The sequence below is a fragment of the Pipistrellus kuhlii genome, unplaced genomic scaffold (genome assembly GCF_014108245.1).
Source record: "Pipistrellus kuhlii isolate mPipKuh1 unplaced genomic scaffold, mPipKuh1.p scaffold_m20_p_51, whole genome shotgun sequence".
Taxonomy (NCBI): domain Eukaryota; kingdom Metazoa; phylum Chordata; class Mammalia; order Chiroptera; family Vespertilionidae; genus Pipistrellus; species Pipistrellus kuhlii.
Window position 1 is genome coordinate 128,651 of NW_023425553.1, and position 22,278 is coordinate 150,928.

At 49.5% G+C, this 22,278-nt stretch overlaps 1 protein-coding gene across 1 annotated transcript; it reads left to right on the forward strand.

Annotated features, from left to right (window-relative positions):
* Window positions 1-5,750: 5,750 nt before the first annotated feature.
* On the forward strand, window positions 5,751-21,890 carry LOC118706479 (long-wave-sensitive opsin 1). Its single transcript, XM_036415823.2, has 6 exons — window positions 5,751-5,877; window positions 10,147-10,443; window positions 15,040-15,208; window positions 16,014-16,179; window positions 17,538-17,777; window positions 21,780-21,890. Exons 1-6 carry the CDS (start codon window positions 5,766-5,768, stop codon window positions 21,888-21,890), a joined length of 1,095 nt encoding a protein of 364 aa, XP_036271716.1. The 5' UTR covers window positions 5,751-5,765.
* The last annotated feature ends 388 nt before the right edge of the window (window positions 21,891-22,278 follow it).

Below are 22,278 nucleotides of genomic sequence, written 5' to 3' on the forward strand. Positions count from 1 at the left end.
TCAAGAAGATTCAGGCTGGGGCTGAGGGACATCCATCCCCCAGCCAGTGAATGAATTTCATGCACAGGATTCCTAGTAGTCAATAATCAAACCTAATAATAGAGCAATATGTAAATTAACCATCACTCCGCTACACAAGCCGCAGCCACTGGCCAATCAGAGGGAGTATGCAAATTAACCCAACAAATATAGCGGTTAATTTGCATACACAGAGGGAGGGAGGAGTGAAGACTGAAGACAGCATAGAAGGAAGAGGGAGGGAAAGTAAAGCAAGGTGGCTGCGACTGCTGGAGGGAAAGCACTGGCAGTGCATGCAGGGCAGGGTGGGGCGAGGCGTGCAGCAGCAGCACATGCGGCAGAGGAGGCGGCTGCCGAGGCAGCAGCAGCAGGCGAGGCGGGTCGGGCATGCGGAGCGAGGCACACAGCGGTGATGGCAGCATGTGCTCAAGGCCACGGAGACAGTGGCAAAGGTAGCCTCAGGCGCGGTGGGGCAGGCTGGACGGGCAGGGAGAGGTGGGGGTGGTGGGAGAGAAGCCCTCAGGAAGTCTTGCAGGAATATTCCTGCAACAGGTGCCTAGTGTTGTAATAACTATGTATCATGCCAGGTGGGTCCTAGAAATAACAGGGGAACTCTTTGTAAAGTATATGATTGTCTAACCACTATGCTGTACACCTGACACTAATACAAAATAATATTAAAGGTAAACTTTAATTTAAAAATGGTTCATATGGTACGTTTGATGTGATGTATATTTCATTACAATAAAAAAAAAAAAGTCAAAAGCAAATGGCCAAGTTATTCCTTGCCTTGTCGTTGTAGCAGCCACCAGAGCTGAATCAAGGTGACAGCCAGCCCCCAGGGTTCCTAATCATGGCCCCTCCCAATGGCTTAAGAGTAGTTGGATTAGACAAGTTGGCCATCTGATCTTCCAGCCTGGCTTGCAGCCCCAGCTGGCGGCGAGGGAGGGAGACGGAGGCGGGGGGGGGGGGGGGGCACAGTGGAGGGCCTCTCCTATTTCTCCTGCTGCTCTTCACTCACATTTCGCCCCCCTCCTTGTTCTTCATCTCCTTCTCAAGTGCCGCTCCTCTTTCATCCACCATAGGGTGGTACCCGAGTGAGTCACTGGACCTTGGGGAGCGCACGTGTGTGCCCAGGTGCTGAGTGACTCTCCAGGGCAGTAATCTGCTTTCTGCTAAAACAGGACTTGATCTTCTGTTAGCCCTAATCATCAATTAGCACCCTACTCTGCAGAGCCAGTGATGGCCCAGGACTCACTGCCATCCCCACCTCCTCCTGCCTCTGCCATCTCCCCTTCCCTTCCCCAGGCTCTTGGGGCCAACCCATGACTGAGCTCAGTGGGGCAAACCAGTGTGATGCTGGGCAAGAGAGGGCCTGGCAGGTGGTGGGCAACTTCCAGGGCTCAAGCTGGAGGCTTCCCCCAGATGTCCTGACCCTCCTCTGCCAGACTCTCCCTGAGATGGCACTACACATTGTTCTCAAGGGGCTTCCGACCGTCACGGCCAGGGCTGGGGGCAGGCGGGACTAGCCTTCTCCCTTTATTTTATTTTTTATTTTTTAAATACGTTTTTATGGATTTCAGAGAGAAGAAGAGAGAGGGAGAAGAGATAGAAACATCAATGATGAGAGAGAGTCACTGGTTGGCTGCCTCCAGGACGCCCCCTACTGGGGAGTGAGCCTTCAACCCAGGCATGTGCCCTGACCAGGAATCAAAGTGTGATCTCTTGGTTCATAGATTGACTCTCAACCATGGAACCACACCTGCTGGGCATAGTCTTCTCCCTTTAGACAGAAAGCAAACCCGGCCCAAAATGTCAAGGTTACCCCATCCAAGGCCACCCAGCCAGTCCATGGTGGTGCCAGGAACAGGTGGTCCTGTGTCCGGTGCTCAGAAGGGACCAGATGGGACAGGCGATCTCAGAGGAGGCCCATTTCCAGCTCTCACATCTTCAGATGCTCTGATTCTTTGACCCTGGAGCTTCCTACAACCCAGGAAGAGGGAAAAGTGTGGATTTGGAAGTCACAATGACCGGAGGTTGACTTCTAAGGATCTGACATTGTCACATTAAGCTACACTGTGAGCCACTTGAACATGTTCCCGCTAGGAGCCCCCTGCTTTCGCTTATTTTGGGTATATACCCAGAAGTGGAATTGCTGGATCACGTAGTAATTCTATTTTTAATTTTTTGAGGGATTGCCAAACTGTTTTTTCCACAGTGGCTGCACCATCACGATCTAATTTTAGGATATTTCCATCACCACCAAAGGTATCTCTGTTCCCATTAGCAGTCATTCCTCATGGCCCCACCTCCTAGCCCCTGGCAACCACTAATCTCCTCTCTGTCTCTGGATTTGCCTATTCTGGACATTTCCTATGAATGGAATCAGACACTATATGGCCTTTCTGACTGGCTTCTCTCATTCAGCATCATTTGAGGTTCATTCATGTTGTGCCAGGGGTCAGAACTCCATTTCTTGTTATGGCTGAACTCCATTGTCCACATCTTGTTTATTCATTCACCTGTTGATTCAATTTTGGACTGTTTCTATCTTTTAAAATATTTTTTATTGTTTTTTTTTTTTTTTTTTTTTTTACATAGAGGAAGAAAGTGGGATAGAGAGAAACATTGATGGGAAAGAAACATCAATCAGCTGCCTCTTGCACACCTCCCACCTGCAACCAAGGTACATGCCCTTGACCGGAGTCGAACCCGGGACCCTTCAGTCCACAGGCCAGTGCTCTATCCACTGAGACAAACCAGTTAGGGCTATCTTTTGACTTCTTATGAATAGTGCTGCTATGAGCATTCCTGTACAAGTTTTTTTGTGTGTGTGTGTGTGTGGACATGTGTTGTTGTTTTTTTAAAATATATATTTATTGACTTCAGAGAGGGAGAGGGAGAGAGAGAGAAACATCAATGATGAGAGAGAATCATTGATTGGCTGCGTCCTGAGCACCCCCTACTGAGGATCAAGCCCACAACCCAGGCATGTGCCCTGACCATGGAATCAAACCGTGACCTCCTGGTTCATAGGTCAACGCTCAACCACTGAGCCACGCCAGGTGGGCTGTGTGTACATGTTTTCAGTTCTTCAGTGTAGATAGATACCTAGGAGTGGAAGTGCTGGGTGTGCTTTCTCTTGCAGTTGAGAAAACACAGCTTTCCAGGTGCCCTTGGGCAGCGAGCCCAGCTTTCCAGGCTGCCAAAGGGCCCTGGCAAGGCTGTGGCCAGGACTCTTTCCTTTAATTTCATGCAGAGCCTCTAGCCCGGCAGCTGGCACGTGGCAGGCACTGACCAATGCCAAGAGCCATTCTTGCTATGGGTGGCCCAGCCGGGGCTGCACACAGCTACAGCCCTTAACTTGGCAGCCAAGGCTTTCCCTCCACCTGCAGGAGTGGCTGCACCACCGGGAACTTAAGTGTGGAGTGCTGAAGGGCCATGGCACTGAGAACAGGGCAGTGAGGCCATGAGGCCTTGGCTTTATTGAGCTTATGGCCAACGCAAAGGAGGTGGCTAAAGGCAGCTGGATTTCAGAACTGGCAGAAGCCACGAGAAAGGATGTGCTCCCTAAGTGGGGGTTCTTTGGAGGAGGGTGGAAGGTCCTCAGTAAAAACAGGTACCTGGACAGTGTAGCTCAGTGGTTGAGCATCAAGATATGAACCAGGAGGTCACATTTTGATTCCCGGTCAGGGCACATACCTAGGTTGCGAGCTTGGTCCCCAGTTGGGGTGGGGGAGCGGGGGTGCAAGAGGCAGCCAGTCAATGACTCACTCTCATCATTGGTGTTTCTATCTCTCTCTTCCTCTCCCTTCTTCTCTGAAATCAATAAAAGTATATATTTAAAAAAAAAACACAAACAAAGCAGGTAAGCCCTAGCCGATTTGGCTCAGTGGATATAACATCGGTCCTCGGACTGAAGGGTCCCAGGTTTGATTCTGGTCAAGGGCACATACAATACCTCGGTTGCAGGCTCCATCTCTGGCCCTGGTCTGGGCATATGCAGGAGGCAACTAATTGATGTGTCTCTTTCACATCAATGCTTCTCTCTCTCTCCCCCTCCCTTCCCCTCTCTCTAAAAATCAATGGAAAAATATCCTCAGGTGATTAACAATAACAACAACAACAAAAACAAGTAAGGCTGCAGAATGGGGCAATTAGCAGGGAATTGGTGCCCCTGCTAAGTGCAGAGCCAGCAGCAGCCAGACTACGGTGGCTGAGGAGGGACAGCAGAGGTGACTCATCTGGAACACTCTGTGGAGAGGTTTACCTTTGAAGGCAAGTGTAGAGGGAGGCTGTAGTCAGGGGCAGTGCAAGGAAAGGTCGTGAACTCAGGGGAAGGAGGCATGAGCAGGGGAGTCTGAGTGTGTGGGCACCTTCAGGTGCTGGGGAGGAGGGGGTGGCATAGATGAGCTCCCTGGTAACTGAAGGAGCTGGGGTTCATGGTGAGCAAAGGGAGGGGAAGCAGAAAACAAGTGAACTCTCCCCACCCTCAGGCCGCCCCTCCCCTCCGGGGGGAGGAGCCCCCATCAGTGCAACTTGCATGCACATGGGCACAGTGAGATGGCCTGACCTTCAAGGGGCTCCATTTCCACGCCTGAGCCTTACAAAGCCTCCCAGCAGCCCCCACCTCCAAGAGCTCTGGGGCAAACCAGCTGAGAAAGGAAGATTTGGGCTTTGGGCTGCTCCCCTTATCTGAAAATCCTGACCCTTGAGCCTACTTGACCCAAGAGTGGGTGTGGGCCTGGCTGGCATGGCTCAGTGGTTGAGCATCAACCCATGAACCAGGAGCTCATGGTTTGATTCCATTCAGAGCGCATGCCCTGGTTGCAGGCTCAATCCCCAGTGTGGGGCATGCAGGAGGCAGCCAATCAATGATTCTCTTTCATCATTGATGTTTCTATCTCTCTCTTCCTCATCCTTCCTCTCTGAAATCATATATATTTTTAAAAGAGTGGGTGTTGGATGCTGGAGCTGACCAGTAGCCCCTGAATGACAGGTGGACAGATAAGTCCAACATAGTTCCATTGTGAAAGAGAAAGCTAAGGGACAGCCTGGCTGAAGGAGCCAGGGGCAACCTTGATTGCCTGCCTTGTTAAGCCTTATGGAAATTTTTATCTTTAGATACAATCAGTAGGGTGAGTAATCTTGGGAGGACACATGCGTTTATATTGTTCTCTATGCAAGGGCACCCAGGGGTTAAGCATAAGGATTCCAGTAAACACCCAGGGGCCTGCATATGCACAGACTTGTTTGAAAAGGTCAAGGAATAATTAGAGGTACCGCCTTGGACACTTTGCTAAGTCTCCTCTAAGTCTGAATTCTGATAAACAGGGCAGGCAACCTTCTACACACTTCCCTTTTCTCAGAATGTTCTACTTACAACTTTCCGACCAAGTCTCTTGTGCTCCCCTAGAGTTGGGCAGTAGGACAGAACAGAGGACACATGGACAGGAGCGCAGGTCCTTGGCGGCTCCTGCAGCCGTCTCAGAAAGCCAGGTACTGTGGGTTTGGTTGCAGGCCAATCCCTCTGAGCTGCCCTCATGGGCTCGCCTAAGGAGCCAGGAGGCCAGGGCTGAGGGAGGAGGAGGTCTAAGTCCAGGGCCCAATTAAGAGATCAGATGGTGAAGAGTTTGGGGGCTTTTGAGGTGAGGAGGCCCAGCTGATCCTGCAGGCTTGTATAAAGCACTGTAACCCCCAGACAGCTCGAGGGCTGGCGGGCACCTGGGACAGGGCTTCCCAGAGCCATGACCCAGGAGTGGGGCCCCCAGAGGCTTGCAGGCAGGCAGCTGCAGGCCAGCTTTGAGGACAGCACCCCTTCCAGCATCTTCACCTACACCAACAGCAACGCTACCAGAGGTGAGCGGGCAGGTGCCGTGGAGGCTGGGTTCCGATGGCTGAAGCAGGGACACCAGGCCCAAGTGGCCACACGGGGGGCCATAGTCCGCCCACCCAACCCAAGAATGTCTTCTGCACTGTGGTGCCAGCCAAAAGGGTTTTCTCTCTTAGTTTATGTTTTTTTTTTTAGCAATATATATATATATATATTGAGTTCAGAGAAGAAGGGAGAGGGAGAGAGATAGAAACATCAATGATGACAGGAAATAATTGATTGGCTGCCTCCTGCACAACTCCTACTGGGGATCGAGCTCAAAACCCAGGCATGTGCTCCGACTGGGAATCGAACCATGACCTCCTGGTTCATGGGTCAACGCTCAACCACTGAACCACACTGGCCTGGCTCCCTTAGCTTTTATGATGACATGAATTGGGGGGGGGGGTCCTTTCTGAATAGAAAAATACACAAGAATATAAAATATGAGCCCTGGCCTGTTTTGCTGAGTGGTTAGAGTGTCTGCCCATGAACAGAATGGTCTCAGGTTTGATTCCTAGTCAAAGGCATGTACCTCAGCTGCAGGCTCTATCCCTGGTCCACAGGTGCTGGAATGTGTGGGAGACAACCAATCAATGTGTCTCTCTCACATCGATGTTTCTCTTTCTCTCTCCCCCCTCCTCCCCCACCTTCCACTTTCTCTACAAATCAATGGAAAAAATATCCTCGGATAAGGATTTTTTTAAAAGAATATCAAGTATGCATTTTCTCATTTTAAGCATTTTTATTGATTTCAGAGAAGAAAGGAAAAGGAGATGGAGATAGAAACATGGAAATATCAATGATGAGAGGGAATAATTGATCCACTGCCTCCAGCATGCCCCTCATTGGGGACTGAGCCTGCAATCCGGGCATGTGCGCTGAGTGGGAATTGAACCGTGACCACCTGGTTCAAAGGTTGATTTTCAACCACTGAGCCATGCTGGCATGGCTCAAACATGCACTGCAAACCTCGTAGGCTCCCCAGGCCCTTTGAGAATCCCTTTCCCATGCAAGTTCATTACTCTTTCCTCGTGGCCCCTTATTCCAAGTGAGCACTCATTACATTCACGTCTGAGAAAGGATCTGGTCTGACTCACCTTTGCATGTTCTGAAGCCAAAAAGAGGCAAACTCCAGGAACAGGAGGCTTGAGGGTAAAGATGAGTGACTTCTAGAACCTTCGGATCAGAAGAGGCTGTATTGGTCACCTTGTGCAAGTCCGTGTCCATGTCTGGGGCCTGCGCCTTACCCGGCACATTCTGGGGGTAGAAGTTTGCTCCACTCCTGGGGCTGCCCTTCCACTTAGAGCTGGCCCATGGCGAGAGAGAAAGGCCCCAAAGAAACTCAAAACTGATGAGGTAGCTGAGTTCCGCCCTGGGAGTGACCCAGTCCAAAAGCTTTGCCTGTAAACCATTCAAAGAGATTAGGGCACCAGTGATCCCCAGCCCTAGACCTGTCCCCAGGTCCCTCCTCCAAACCAAATGTTTCTTGACTGCCAGGGCAGTGATCAGCAACAGGGTGCCTGGACCAAACTGGTTGAGAACCCTGAAGTTCCCATCAATCAGAATAATTGATGGAGATGGAACAACGCTCTCCATGAGGGCCTCTGAAGCTTCATCAGTGCCAGATTCCTTTCTGTAAATTTTATCTCCTCCCCCCCATCCCCGCCCCCAAATTCAAGTGTCTGTCAAAGTAGACAGAAAAGTATAGCAACGCCCTGGGTCTCAATCATTTGTCTTATTTCATCTCTAACTCTCTCCACTAATCCCTTCTTCTGATTTCTGGGAGCAGATCCAGGACATCACCCCATTTCCTTCAGTATGCACCTGTAGGAGAAAAGGACTCTGGGAAACATAACCATAGCCTGACCGGCGTGGCTCAATGGTTGAGCATTAAACCATGAACCAAGAGATCGCGGTTTGATTCCTGGTCAGGGCACATGCTTTGTTTGCTTGAATCAGAGTTCATATAAGACCCACGTGTCCTTATTAATTGATAGATATGTCTTTATATCCTTTTTTAATTTAGAGGTTCTCCCTCGACCTAGTTGGGATTTATTTGTCAAAGTAAATGAGTCCCTGGACTCACTCACCCACTTCAGACTCTGCTGATGTCTTCCTATGTGTGGCTTCCCATGCCCAACCCACTTTCATCGTCAGGATGTTTCTGTAAAATGTCTACTCTGAAGGTCTGCTGAGAGGTCAACTGGGTTTGTCCTGTGTTTTGACAAGACTTGGGGGGGAGGGGCTTTTTATCAGGGTGTTGGCAGCTCCTGAGCCCAAGGCCCAGACCCATTAAACCACTGTGGGTTGCAAAAATGGCATTTTTAAAATATTTTTTTTATTGATTTTTTACAGAGAGGAAGAGAGAGAGATAGAGAGCTAGAAACGTCGATGAGAGAGAAACACCGACCAGCTGCCTCTTGCACACCCCCTACTGGGGATGTGCCCGCAACCAACGTACATGCCCCTAACAGGAATCGAACCTGGGACCCTTCAGTCCGCAGACCGACCCTCTACCACTGAGCCAAACCGGTTTCGGCAAAAAAAATGGCATTCTGACTGTCTTCTTCTGTTAGCTGGATTACATCGATAAAGAGAAACATGCCCTCATCTACTATTGTGTTCCCTCGGGAGGGGGCGTGGTGTACTAGTTTATGGGAAAGACAGGAGAAATGTTTGATTCTTCCCTTTTATCTCTCTAATTTCAAAATAGTGACTTGGTTCCCCAGTGAAGCCAATTAAGGTTGATCTCATAGGTCGATGCTTAAGCACTGAGCCACGCTGGCTGGGATCCCTTCTGGTATTTTTTAAGAATACCTTCTCGTGCTCATTTCTTCCCAAAATGAGTCCCAGGGTTTTCAGGAGGGAGGAGCAGGGTTGCGCTGCTAGAGGCCACTCCTTCTCGGCCCCCCACGTTCAGAGTGCCCCAGTCCCTCCGTCACCATGCAAGGCCCTGTTCCTGCCCTGTCCCTCTTATTCCTGCCCACCCAGTCTGGTCTCTATGGGTTGTCTGAGAAGGACACTCAGTCTGTTTCACTTTTTACATTTATTTATTGATTTTTATTTTATTGATTTTTTACAGAGAGAAAGGGAGAGAGCTAGAGAGCTAGAAACGTCGATGAGAGAGAAACATCGACCAGCTGCCTCTTGCACACCCCCTACTGTGGATGTGCCCGCAACCACTGTACATGCCCTTGACCGGAATCGAACCTGGGACCTTTCAGTCCGCAGACCGATGCTCTACCAGTGAGCCAAACCGGTTTCGGCCAGTCTGTTTCATTTTGAAACTGCCTCAGCCCCTTGCATTTGCTTGCAAGCTGGAGTATTTCAAACATCTCGCAGTTCCAATTGCTATTCTCACACTGACCTCTGTACTTTCCGGGGAACTCCGATGTACACTAGAACATCTCAGAGTCTCATCGTGGTGGTCCCAAGGGGTTGAGTTAACTCTCAGCTGGGGAATCTGAAGAGGTTTCTAGAAGCCAAGAGCATCAGAACTGGGCTTCATAGCATGGAAAGCAAGAGGACCGGGTGCAGGGAAGAGTGGGAGTGATTATCCAACAATAGCCCAGCTGGCATAGCTCAGTGGTTGAGCGTGGACCTATGAACCAGGAGGTCAAGGTTCCATCCTGGTCAGGACACATGCCTGGGTTGTGGGCTCGATCCCCAGTGTGGGGCGTGCAGGAGGCAGCTGATCAATGGTTCTCTCTCATCATTGATGTTTCTGTCTCTCCCCCTCTCCCTTCCTCTCTGAAATCAATTTTAAAAGATTTTTTTTTTAAAGAAGATCTAACAAAAGAAAGACGTGAAGTGCGCAAGGAAGACAGTATAGGGGGTGTGGAGGTTCAGGAGAGCATAAGCCTGCCAATGGCACTACAGGGGGCTGGCCCAGTGTCCGGGGGGGGGGGGGGGGGCGTGAATCAGAAGAGGGAGAGATACCCAGCAGAGATGATGAGGAATTTCACTTTGTCAAGTTCAAAGATGCTTGTGCAGCTGTCCAGCGAGCCAGGTCCTCTGGCCTAAGAGATGGGATTAAGGGCAGGTTGTTTGAAGATGTACAAAGCGAGAGAGAGAGAGAGAGAGAGAGAGAGAGAGAGAGAGAGAGAGAGAGAGAGAGAGGGAGAGGGCACTGCAAAGGCAGCAGGTAGGAGAGCGGGAGCGTTGATGGGCGGCCATCTCGGGGGGAGAGGATGGATGGGTATAGCTGTACAGGCAGATGAGGCCACTACCTACCCTGTCCCTCCTGCCTCCAGGCCCCTTTGAAGGCCCCAATTACCACATTGCCCCCCGATGGGTGTACCACCTCACCAGTGCCTGGATGATCTTCGTGGTCATTGCGTCTGTCTTCACTAATGGGCTCGTGCTGGTGGCCACCATGAGGTTCAAGAAGCTGCGCCACCCTCTCAACTGGATCCTGGTGAACTTGGCTGTGGCTGACCTGGCGGAGACCATCATCGCCAGCACCATCAGCGTCGTGAACCAGATCTACGGCTACTTTGTGCTGGGCCATCCTCTGTGCGTTGTGGAGGGCTACACTGTCTCCCTGTGCGGTAAGCCAGCTGAGGGCCCGGGCTCCGGAGAAGACCCAGCCTGCTGTGCATAAAAGGCATGCCCCACGTGTGCCTGCAATGCACACGTGTGAAGAAAGACAGACGTGCAGGAGAAAGCGGGCCTGGGCCATCATTCAGGTGGTGGGGGGGGGGGGGGCTGCTTGTGCAATCCAACACACCCTAAGTGCCTACTCTGAGATAGGTTCTGCCTGTTTGTTTGGGTTTTTTTAATGTGTATTTTTATTGATTTCAGGGAGGAAAGGAGAGGGAGGGAGAGAGAATCATCGATCAGCTGCCTCCTACATTCCCCATACTGGGGATTGAGCCTGCAACCTGACCGGGAATTGAACCGAGACCTTCTGGTTCATATGTCTACGCTCAACCACCTTGAGCCATGCCAGCCTGGCCAGGTTCTGCCTTTGGACAGCCACTTAGGGGCCATGCGGCTGTGAGGAGACAGCTATAGAATCAGATGACCTCAAAACAATGTGGGAGGGGAGGGCTGTGGGCACCCCGAACAGAACTCCCACTATCAGGGCCGTGTTCCCTGTCAGCTCACCTGTGTTGGCTTTTTCCAGGGAAAGAAGCAATTCTCAGATCTCTTTCCCCATCCCCATCACTAATGTCTCTGTGAGCTGTGGCTCTATTCAGGTCAACATTGCCATGTCGTGGAGGAGCTGAAACATTTTTAAATGATTGATTTCTTTATTTTTATTGATTTCAGAGAGAAAGGGAGAGGGAGAAAGAGAAAGAGAAACATCCACAATGAGAGATAATCATTGATTGACTGCCTCCTGCATGCCCCTCACTGAGGACCGAGGCCCTGGGAATCAAACCATGACCTCTTGGATCATAGGTTGATGCTCAACCACTGAGCCATACCAGCCGGATGCCTGTACTTCTGAACCAGTTTTGGTGCCATGGACACCCCCTGGCCCTCAGCAGAAACATATGCACCCCTTCTCAGAAGAATATTTGCAAATGCACACGAGGTCCATGAGATTACAAAGGACTACAATGATACTGAAATATAGTTATCAAAGTATTAAACAGTAATTAGCAACATAGTCTTCATTAAGATATTAGTATTAAAATTATAATACTAAGTTATAGTATATTATCTATAATAATAAAAGCTTGATATGCTAATTATCGGGTCTAGTAATAATTAATGTCGTTTTTTAACATTCGTTTAAAATCTTGCTTGGCGTTGACTTGTATTGACATAACCTTCAAACACGTGGTATCTACAGAACGTGTGAAGTGCAATTAACAAGTTTTACTTGAAAAAGTTTGTGTTTGGTTTGGTTTTTGTTGCAAAACTAGGGCTAAGAAGATGGCGGATGAAGAGCATATTCGGTACTGCATGCTTTACGAGTTCCAATTAGGAAGAAAAGCAAGTGAGGCTGCAAAAAACATCTGTAGTGCTCTTGGTCAAGATGCAGTTAGCGCCAGAAAATGCCAGCATTGGTTTGAGAAATTTCGCGAGGGAAATTTTTCGTTAGATGACAAGAGTGGTCAAGGCCGTGTGTCCAATTTTGATCAAGAAGCTCTTCAAGCTCTTTTGGTGCAAAATCCTCAAATTACCCAACAAGAGCTTGCGACAACTTTAAATTGTTCACAAGAAACAATTTCCAATCAATTGCGTGCACTTGGCAAAGTCCAAAAGTTTGGAAAATGGGTTCCTCATGAGTTGACCGACAACAACCGTAATCAAAGAGTCACAATTTGCAGTTCGCTCCTCTCTCATCAAAACCGTTTGCCGTTTTTAGAGCAAATTGTTACCAGAGATGAACAATGGGTGCTGTATGTTAATTTGAAAAGGCGGCCTCAATGGTTGGACAAAAATGAGGCTCCGCAGCCCACGCCAAAACCTGACTTGCATGCGAAAAAAGTGATGTTGTGTGTTTGGTGGAATTTTAAAGGAATTCTTCATTATGAACTTTTACCATCTAACCAAACCATTACAAGTGCAGTGTATAGTGCCCAATTGGAAAGGTTAGCCCAAGCTTTAAGAGAAAAAGAACCCGCGCTGATTAATCGGAAGGGCGTAATTCTTCACCACGATAACGCACGACCGCATACTGCAAGAATCACTGCTGAAAAACTGCGCCAGTTGGAATGGGAAGTTCTCCCTCAACCTGCATATTCTCCTGATATTGCCCCTTCCGATTACCATTTGTTTTGTTCTTTGCAAAACTTTCTTCTTGGAAAAAAATTTAATAATGAAGAATGCCTCAAAAATGCATTGACCGAATTTTTTGCATCAAAATCACAAGAATTTTACAACAGAGGGATTAAAATGCTTCCTGAGCGTTGGGCACAAGTAGTAGAAAACAACGGCAACTATATTGTTGATTAAATTTTGTTGTATTGTTTAAATAAATTCGATTATAAAAATATTAGAAAACGACATTAATTATTACTAGACCTAGACTGGACATCCTTCTGGATAAGCTGAAGCTGCAAGAGAAGCCCAGGTCGAGGGTGCCAGAGGGAAGCCGGCGCAGGCAGCCAGGAGAAGGAAGGCCTACTCTTGACAAATTTTGTGCATCGGGCCTCTAATAATTAAATAAATAGTATTGAGTATTTTCTAGAATATTAGTGACACCATTTTTTTGAAAGATATATTTTTTTGATTTTCTATAGGGATAAAGGGAGAGGGATAGAGAGTTAGAAACATCGATGAAAGAGAAACATCCATCAGCTGCTTCCCGTACACACCACACTGGGTTTGTGCTCACAACCAAGGTACATGCCCTTGACCGGAATCGAACCTGGGACCCTTCAGTCCACAGGCTGATGCTCTATCCACTGAGCCAAACCAGTTAGGGCAGTGATACCATTTTTTATTAAAGTATCAAATAACTGGACCTGGCCTGAAAGTCATTGAAATTTCAAAGTGGTGCCCTAGCCAGTTTGGCTCACTGGATAGAGCATTGGCCTGTGGATGAGAGCGTCCCGGCTTTGATTCTGGTCAAGGGTATGTACCTCAGTTGCAGGTTTGATCCTCGGCCCTGGTTGGGGTGCATGTGGAAGGCAACCAATCAACGTGTCTCTCTCATATCAATGTTTCTCTCTCTCTCTCTCTCTCTCTCTCTCTCTCTCTCTCTCTCTCTCTCACTCTCTCTCTCTCTCCCTCTCTCTCCCTCTCTCTCCCTCCTTTCCACTCTACCTAAAAATCAATGGAAAGCCCTAGCTGGTTTGGTTCAGTGGATAGAGCGTCGGCCTGCAAACTGAAAGGTCCCAGATTCAATTCAATCATGGGCACGTGCCCAGGTTGTGGGCTTGATCCCCAGTGGGGGGCTTGCAGGAGACAGCCAATCAATGATTCTCTCTCATCCTTGATGTTTCTATCTCTCACTCTTCCTTCCTCTCTGAAATCAATAAAAATATACATTTAAAAATCAATGGAAAAATATCCTCATGTGAAGATTAAAAAAAAAAAAGAGAGAGAGATTTCATAGTGGTAATAAACGTAGTGATATTGAGAAATGCCTGCCACCTCTGTAAAGTGACCGAGCCATGGGCACTGCTAATACTGTCACACCCATAACAGAAGGAAATGCCGGTGTCAGTTAGAGGTTAGTAGAAACAAAGATGTCATTTTTCCCACCCCAGTCCATGGCCACCTGGATTGTGTGCACAGACCTCTGGGTCTGAGCAGCACAGAAGACATTGTCTTCACCTGCTAAACAGAGGAAGGGGGTGAGATATCAGGGAAGGGTTCCGAGGACCTAAAGGAACGTGTGCTTACTGGCAGGAGGGGCACAGCTCTTGGCTGGGATCAGAGCATGTCAGTGGGTCGGGCTGGTGTGTTCACGGCCATTGGTGATTACCTCAATGCCCTCACAGGAAAGGCTGGTGGCCAAGTAGAAGAACAAGGGGAAACAAGGTGGACCATGGTCGAATCAGAGGGGGCAAGGAAGGGCCCAATGGGGGAAGACGGGAAAACAGGACTTAGAAAAAGAAATTGACCAAGCCTGGCCGGTGTAGCTCAGTGGTTGAGCATCAGCTTATGACCCTGGAGGTCATGGTTCGATTCCTGGTCAGGACACATGCCTGGATTGCCGGCTTGGTCCCCTGTGTGGGGCGTGCAGGAGGCAGCCGATCAATAATTCTCTCATCATTGATGTTTCTATATCTCCCCTTCCTCTCTAAAATCAATCAATAAATATTTTTTTAGCCCTGACCGGTTTAGCTCAGTGGATAGAGCATGGGCCTGAGGACTCAAGAGTCCCAGGTTTGAATCCAGTCAAAGGCATGTACCTTGGTTGCGGGCACATACCTAGTAGGGAGTGTGCAGGAGGCAGCTGATTGATGTTTCTAACTCTCTCTTCCACTCCCTTCCTCTCTGTAAAAAATCAATTTTATATATATATATATATATATATATATATATATATATATATATAAATTTTTATTTGTAATTGACCCAGAGACCCAGTGCCCCCTGGACCTGATAACACGCTTTGGAGAATGAGGGTTCGCAGGTGCTTGGGGAGCACCTCTGCATCCAGAAAGCTGCCGGCTGGTCCGGGCGGAAGAGGTGACGTAGGAGGCTCCAAGCTGCCATCTGTCTGTTCTCCCCCGCAGGGATCACGGGGCTCTGGTCCCTGGCCATCATTTCCTGGGAGAGGTGGCTGGTGGTCTGCAAGCCTTTTGGCAACATGAGATTTGATGCCAGGCTGGCCATCGCAGGCATCGCCTTCTCCTGGATCTGGTCTGCGGTGTGGACAGCCCCGCCCATCTTTGGTTGGAGCAGGTAAGGATGCCAGGGTGCCCAGATGGCGCCTTGCTAGGACCAAGAGGGGAGGGTCAGACTCGTGATTCCCTTTGTGACCTCGGGGCAAATGGGTTTCCGTCTCTGGGCCTCCATGGCCCCACGACTAACGTGACGTCAGGTCCAGCTCTCCCTGAGGCCCCTTCTAGCGCGCAGTGTTTATGAGTGTGTGAATCTGGCCGCTGGAGCATGGCTCCAAGCTTTTCCCGTGGTCTCCAAGCCGGAGGTGCTTGCAGGAACACGAGGAGAAATGCCTACAACTTCAGGCAATGGGCTGATCGGGTGGCCCCCAGAAAAATGATTCCGTTATTCCCAGGTTCTTAGAAAGCAAGAGGGTGAAAAGGGGATGTGATCAAGGTGATGAAAATGTTCTGAAACCAGATAGTGGCAGTGAAAATACTAACTGCCACCGAACTGCTCACTCAAAAACGGTCAGCCCTAGCCAGTTTGGCTCAATGGATAGAGCGACGGCCTGCTGACGGAAGGGTCCCAGATTTGATTCGGTCTAAGGCATGTACTTCAATTGCAGGCTCGATCCCCAGGGCCCGTGCAGAAGGCAACCAATCGATGTGTCTCTCTCTCACATCAATGTTTCTCTCTCTCTCTCTCTTTCTCTCTCTCCTCCTCCTCCTCCTCCTCCTCCTCCTCCCTTCCACTCTAAAAAAAAAATGGTTCATTCATGTAATGTGAATTTAATTTCAATAAAAAACAACCAACAACCCTACTGGTCAGTGGCATGGCTAGTCTGGGGGTCACATTGCGACAGGCTGCCGTCTCTTCTCTCCAGGTACTGGCCCCATGGCCTGAAGACTTCATGTGGCCCAGACGTGTTCAGCGGTAGCTCGTACCCTGGGGTGCAGTCGTACATGATTGTCCTCATGATCACGTGCTGCATCATCCCACTCAGCGTCATCATGCTCTGCTACCTCCAAGTGTGGCTGGCCATCCGAGCTGTAAGCCCCCGTGCCCTCCTGGCTTCGCCCCTGGCTGGTAGGATCATGAAGGCCAGGGATGTGTGGGCACGGACAGAGGGTCACCCGGTCTGCTCCCCTGTCCCCAAACCAGACGTGAACCTGGCACTTACAGCTCTGGCTCCCTGTCCTTGTCTTTATAGAATAGCAAGGGATTACCCCAGTAATGGAGCGGTGCTGCCTTCCTCCTGAGCCGGCCAGATCCGGAAGTGAAACCTGCAAATCAAGGAATGTTGTCAAAAGGGTGCCACTGGAGGGCCCTGGTCCCCTCCACTGGCCTGTTGGGGCAGGCTAAGAAATGAATTCGCATGTGCCATCTGCCCTCCAGGCCCCTCTCCTCCCTCCTCTTCCTCTTGGGAAGCTGATCTGTCCACAGCCACGCCCCTCCTCCCCTGGGCGAGCTGGGCTACCACGGGGGCAGCCCTGTAGGAAACGAGAGCAAGACAGCAGAGTGAGGATGGGTCCTGGGATGCTGGGAGCTCTGTGCTCCCCTTGTGGTCTCCTGGATACAATAAGTTGTCCCTTTATCAGTGAGCTAAGCTGCCATTAGCTTGATCTGGATGTGCCATCTGTTCCTGTTGGGATCCTGCTTGGCCCCCGTGGTAGATGGCCCCTGGGGTGGCGCCTTTCCTATATGAAGCTGCCTGCGCCCACAATCCGATCAGCCTGGGCTTATGAGCTCTTTTTAGAGTGGAGGTCATGGGCTCGAGATAAGCTCCCCTCATCTCACCACCTTCAGCCTGGGATATCCGCCCCCCACTTCCTTCCCCCACCCTGTTGGCAGTCAGGGATCAGAAGCAACTTAGCTGGCTCCCAAGGCGTCCAACTACAGCTTGGGCCATGTTACGTCTGAGTTGTGGAGCTCAGGCTCCAGAATGTGTTCCCTGCCCTCACAGTTTCCCCTCGTGCCCACTTGGCTGTCTGCAATCAGATCTTCTCCTGCTCAACCCCTCAGATCTGAGCACAGGAGGGAGCATGCTGATAAGGGGACCAGGGGAGGCTAAGAACAGCCCCCTTGACTCCTGCCCAAACTCGCAATGGGAGCCAAGCTAAGCCAGGAGTTTGGAAGGAAGGCTCCAGCTCGGGGCCATATCAGCCAGGTTCAGCTGCATGTTGCCTCAAAGCTTGCACAGCTCTCGCGAGACCACCCTCCAGAGAGCTGTAGGCCAGGCGTGCACTCACTCAGATGGGAGCTGGTTGCTGGCTGGCGAGGTGCTATAGTGGGTGAGCCCATCTCGTTCTCCCCATGACCCTGCCAGGAACACAAGTCCCTTCAGGTTCAGAGCCCTGAGAAACTCTCCTCCTCACTGTCCCTTGGCACGACCCTCTGTCTCCCCCAGGTGGCGAAGCTGCAGAAAGAATCCGAGTCCACCCAGAAAGCAGAGAAGGAGGTGACGCGCATGGTGATGGTGATGATCCTGGCATACTGCCTCTGCTGGGGGCCCTATACTTTCTTTGCCTGCTTCGCTGCTGCCCACCCTGGTTACGCCTTCCACCCTCTGGTGGCTGCACTGCCAGCCTACTTTGCCAAAAGTGCCACTATCTACAATCCCATTATCTACGTCTTTATGAACCGGCAGGTAAGTCACACCATCGACACAGCAAACTAGAAATAGACCATGGAAGAGCCCCGTGATGTCTCCCAGCTGGAATAGTGTCTGGTCTCCGGAACAGTAACCGGAGAAGGCTCAGCACGTGACCCAGGCAGCCCTCCTTCTGGGTCATTTTATGGTCTGTCTCTGCCTGAAGGTGGGCATTGCCTGCAGGGCCTGTGTACTGTGGCTCTCATCCTTTCTGTTGGCTTGAGGGCTAGCCTAGAGCTGGAACACCGGAGGACTGCCTGGACATGGCTACTTATTCTTAGGTGTGCACTTCCTGCCATTCTTGGCGCAACTCTTCTCTCAACCTTCATCTTTCCATCTTCAAACTCTAATTCTGACAGGACATAAAAGAGGCTCTTCTTGCCAAAACCGGTTTGGCTCAGTGGATAGAGAGTCGGCCTGCGGACTGAAAGGTCCCAGGTTTGATTCCGGGCAAGGGCATGTACCTTGGTTGCGGGCACATCCCCAGTGGGGGGTGTGCAAAAGGCAGCTGATCAATGTCTCTCTCTCATCGATGTTTCTAGCTCTCTATCCCTCTCTCTTCCTCTTCGCAAAAATTCAATAAAATATATATATATTTTTAAAAAGAGGCCCTTCTTGGCTGCACTGACCTCTGGCTCTCGTGGCTTTATAGATTAGTTTAGGGTGGACACACTGTGGTCCCACCCAAAGTCTCCCTAGATGGCAGCCAGCATGGACTGGCATACTGGGCCTCCACAGCAAACTGCCCATGACTCCTAGACTTTTATTTTAAGATATATGTTATTGATTTTTTTTTTTTTTTACAGAGAGCAAGGGAGAAGGAGAGAGAGCCAGAAACATCGATGAGAGAGAAACATCAATCAGCTGCCTCCTGCACACCCCCTACTGGAGATATACCCGCAACCAGGGTACATGCCCTTGACCGAAATCGAACTTGAGATCCTTGACTTCACAGGCCGAGGCTCTATCCACTGAGCCATACCGGCCAGGGTGACTCCTAGACTTCTTGATAGATATAGGTGACTATTGAGGCTCATCATCTTCCAAGTGCAATTTGCCTTATTCTTCCTTGAATCTATCACACCCACTTCATTAGGGTGCATCTATGATGTGACTTGGTGACCAGGAAGGTCTTGGGTTAGAAATACTGCCCCGCAGGGACCTCCTGTTGCACCACATGCAGCCTACTCCTTCCAACTGGCTTTCCTCTGCTCGTCCATTTCACAGCTGCTCCATGGCTGTGCTCCCTCCTGCCTGGCCTTGAGTTCCTTAAGCATGCATACTTTGGGTAATGTTTAAATATTCAGTAGCCCGGCCAGCATGGGCTAGTGAATATTTAAACATTTCCAAAGGAATGCATGCTTAGGGAACCAGGAGGTCACAGTTCGATTCCCGGTCACGACCCCCAACGTGGGGCGTGCAGGAGGCAGTCGATTGATGATTCTCATCATTGATGTTTCTATCTCTCTCTCCTTCTCCCTTCCTCTCTGAAATCATAAAATGTTTTAAAATAAATAAATATTCAGTAGCACAATTGATTTGCCAGGGTTCCATTCCTGGCACCTCAATACCCAGAGGACAGTTCAACCCCAGATCCCTGTTTTCTGTCTTTCATGCAGGTCTCTTTTTAGGCCTGGCTTTTGTTTGTGGAATCCTAGGCTAGCTTGACAGGTACTGTCTTTGCTTGAGTCTTTCCGTTCTCCCCCCTCCTAGACAGATGTCACACTTCTGGACCTCTCCAGGCTTTCAAACTTTCTTTCACCTTTTCACACTGTTACCCCTTCCTATTGCATTCTGAAAGAACTTTCTGGAATGGAACTCCATGAGGACATACATGATGAAACCCTTAGGTCACAGTCTGGCACAGAATGGGTGCTCAGTGGGTAGACGTTAAGTGAATGTGTTGAATGAATTCTTAGCCTCATCTGCCAGCTCTTCAGCTGAGTTGATTCTGCTCTTCAGCCCATTTCTTATGTTATCAATGTCAACAATTACGTTTTTCATTTTTTGAGAGTTCTGGTGTTGGAGGAAGCTGGAGGTAATCAAGAATAGGCTTGGGCTCTAGCTGGTTTGGCTCATCGGCCTATGGACTGAAAGGTCCCAGGTTCAATTCCTGGTCAAGGGCACATGCCTGGGTTTTGGGCTAGATCTCCAGTAGGGGGTGTGCAGGAGGCAGCTGATCAATGATCCTCTCTCATCATTGATGTTTCTATTTCTCTCTCCCTCTCCCTTCTCTGAGATCAATAAAATTATTTTTTTAAATACATTTTATTGATTTTTTTTTTTTACAGAGAGGAAGGGAGAGGGACAGAGAGCTAGAAACATCAATGAGAGAGAAACATCGACCAGCTGCCTCCTGCACCCCCCACTGGGGATGTGCCAGCAACCAATGCACATGCCCTTGACCGGAATCAACCTGGGACCCTTCAGTCCGCAGACCAATGCTCTATCCACTGAGCCAAACAGGTTTTGGCATAAAATTATATTTTAAAAGAAAGAATAAGCTTAGAATATATAGGAATGCATCATATCTGTGTTCTCAAAGCATTTTGGTTAGCTGTGATGATCTGAAATCTAACCTGAGAAATAAATACGGCCCAGATCTCTTTAGGGATCAAGCAGCAAAGAGCAGGGCCTTCCTGGTGACAGAAGACTCTCTTGGCTAAAGAGACCAGGTGGTGGCTACACTGTTGTTTACCTAGTCCTCACCTGGCCTCAAATTGATGGAATAGAGCCAAGTCGCATGGCTCAGTGGTTGAACATCAACCTATGAACCAAGAGGTCACAGTTCAATTCCCAGACAGGGCACATGCCCGGGTTGGGCACTTGGTCCCCAGTGTGGGGCATGCAGGAGGCAACTGATCTTAATGATTCTCGCTCATCGATGATATTCTCTCTCTCCCTGTCTGAAATCAATAAAAATATTTTTTAAAAATTGATGGAATAGAAGCAAGATGGCAAACACATCCCCTTTCACTAAAATGCCTCTTACCAGACATTCTGGAGACAGGTCACTCTATGTATGCATGGGCCCCTTAGCTGGCATCATCTTTGGTCACTGCATGAGTTCCCTGGGGTGCCATGACGAACTACCACAGATTGGGTGGTTGTAAGTAACAGAAACATTGGGTCTCCTAGTTCTGGAGGCCAGAAGTCTGAGATCAAGATGTCAGCAGGGCTAGCTTCTGCTAAGAGCTCTGGGGGAAATCTCTTCTACCTTCTGGTGAGTACTTGCTATTCCTTGGTTTGCAGATGAGTCAGCCTGATCTCTGCCTTCACCTTCACATGGCCATCTTCTCTCTATGCCTGTGTGTCTGTGTCCAAATCCCCTCCTACTTACCAGGACACCGGTCATTGCATTAGGGTCCACTCTACTCCAGCTTGACCTCCTGGGAATGTATATCTTTTTTTCAAATATATTTTAAATGGATTTTTAGAGATAGAGAGGAAGGGAGAGGGAGGGAGAGAGAGAGAAACATCAATGAGAGAGGAAGTCATCGACTGGTTGCCTCCTGCACGCCCCCCATTGGGGAATCAAGCCCCCAATCCGGGCATGTGCCCTGACTGGGAATCAAACCAGCGACCCCTTGGTTCCTGGGTCGGCACTCAACCACTGAGCCACACCAGCCTTGTGTAATGTATATCTTAACCACATCTGCAAAGACTATTTCCAAATAAGGTCACATTCATAGACCCCAAGCATTAGGACTTAAACATACCCTTTGGGGGGCCACGATGTGACCCAAATAGTCACCATCAGCTTCCAAATTAGATGACTTAGATGACCAGACAGTCAGAAATAGACCATCCTCTCATGCTAGGAACAACCTGAGTCTTCCTCCATTCACTTTGTAGAATTGTGAATGATAGGAGAGAAGGTGTTGAGTCATCCGGGTGACACTTAATGAATACCTTCCTCTGAATGCCCTAAGCATCCCCTTTAGCATAGCGCTAAACAACCCTTCCTACTCTGCTGAATAACACTTTCTGTCCTGCCAGTTTCGAAACTGCATCTTGCAGCTTTTGGGAAAGAAGGTAGATGATAGCTCTGAACTCTCCAGCACCTCCAAAACAGAGGCCTCGTCTGTCTCTTCGGTGTCACCTGCATGAGTCTCTCCCAGCCCCAACCACAAAGAGATCTGCCTCCTGCCAGAAAATGTCACCCCTGTCCCACTCACCAGGGCTTTGACCATCACCGCCACCATCCCTTCTCCATCCTGTGAAGAAAATGTAACTTCTCTTTGCCAGAAACAACCAAGTCACAGAGGGGGGGCCTGAGCCCCCGGGTGTTCAGTCCCTGGGTCACTAGAGGGCACGAGGGGTTTATAGAGGAGTGCAGCACTGTACTTCTGGAGACTTTAATCTTTTCCAAAGTCTGCAGATGATAAGGAAGGATTGTGAGAAAGGGAACTGCGGGCTGGGTGGGCACCCACACACCTCTTACGGGCCTGGTGTTGACAAAATCTGAAAGCCAGATCTAAGAAGTGGCCTCCTGGGG

Excerpts from the sequence above, each read along its gene's own strand:
- LOC118706479 (XM_036415823.2), top strand. The coding sequence starts at position 5,766 with ATGACCCAGGAGTGGGGCCCCCAGAGGCTTGCAGGCAGGCAGCTGCAG. Across the intron at positions 5,878-10,146 it reads CAACAGCAACGCTACCAGAG|GCCCCTTTGAAGGCCCCAAT; the intron begins GTGAGCGGGCAG and ends TCCTGCCTCCAG. Across the intron at positions 10,444-15,039 it reads CTACACTGTCTCCCTGTGCG|GGATCACGGGGCTCTGGTCC; the intron begins GTAAGCCAGCTG and ends TCTCCCCCGCAG.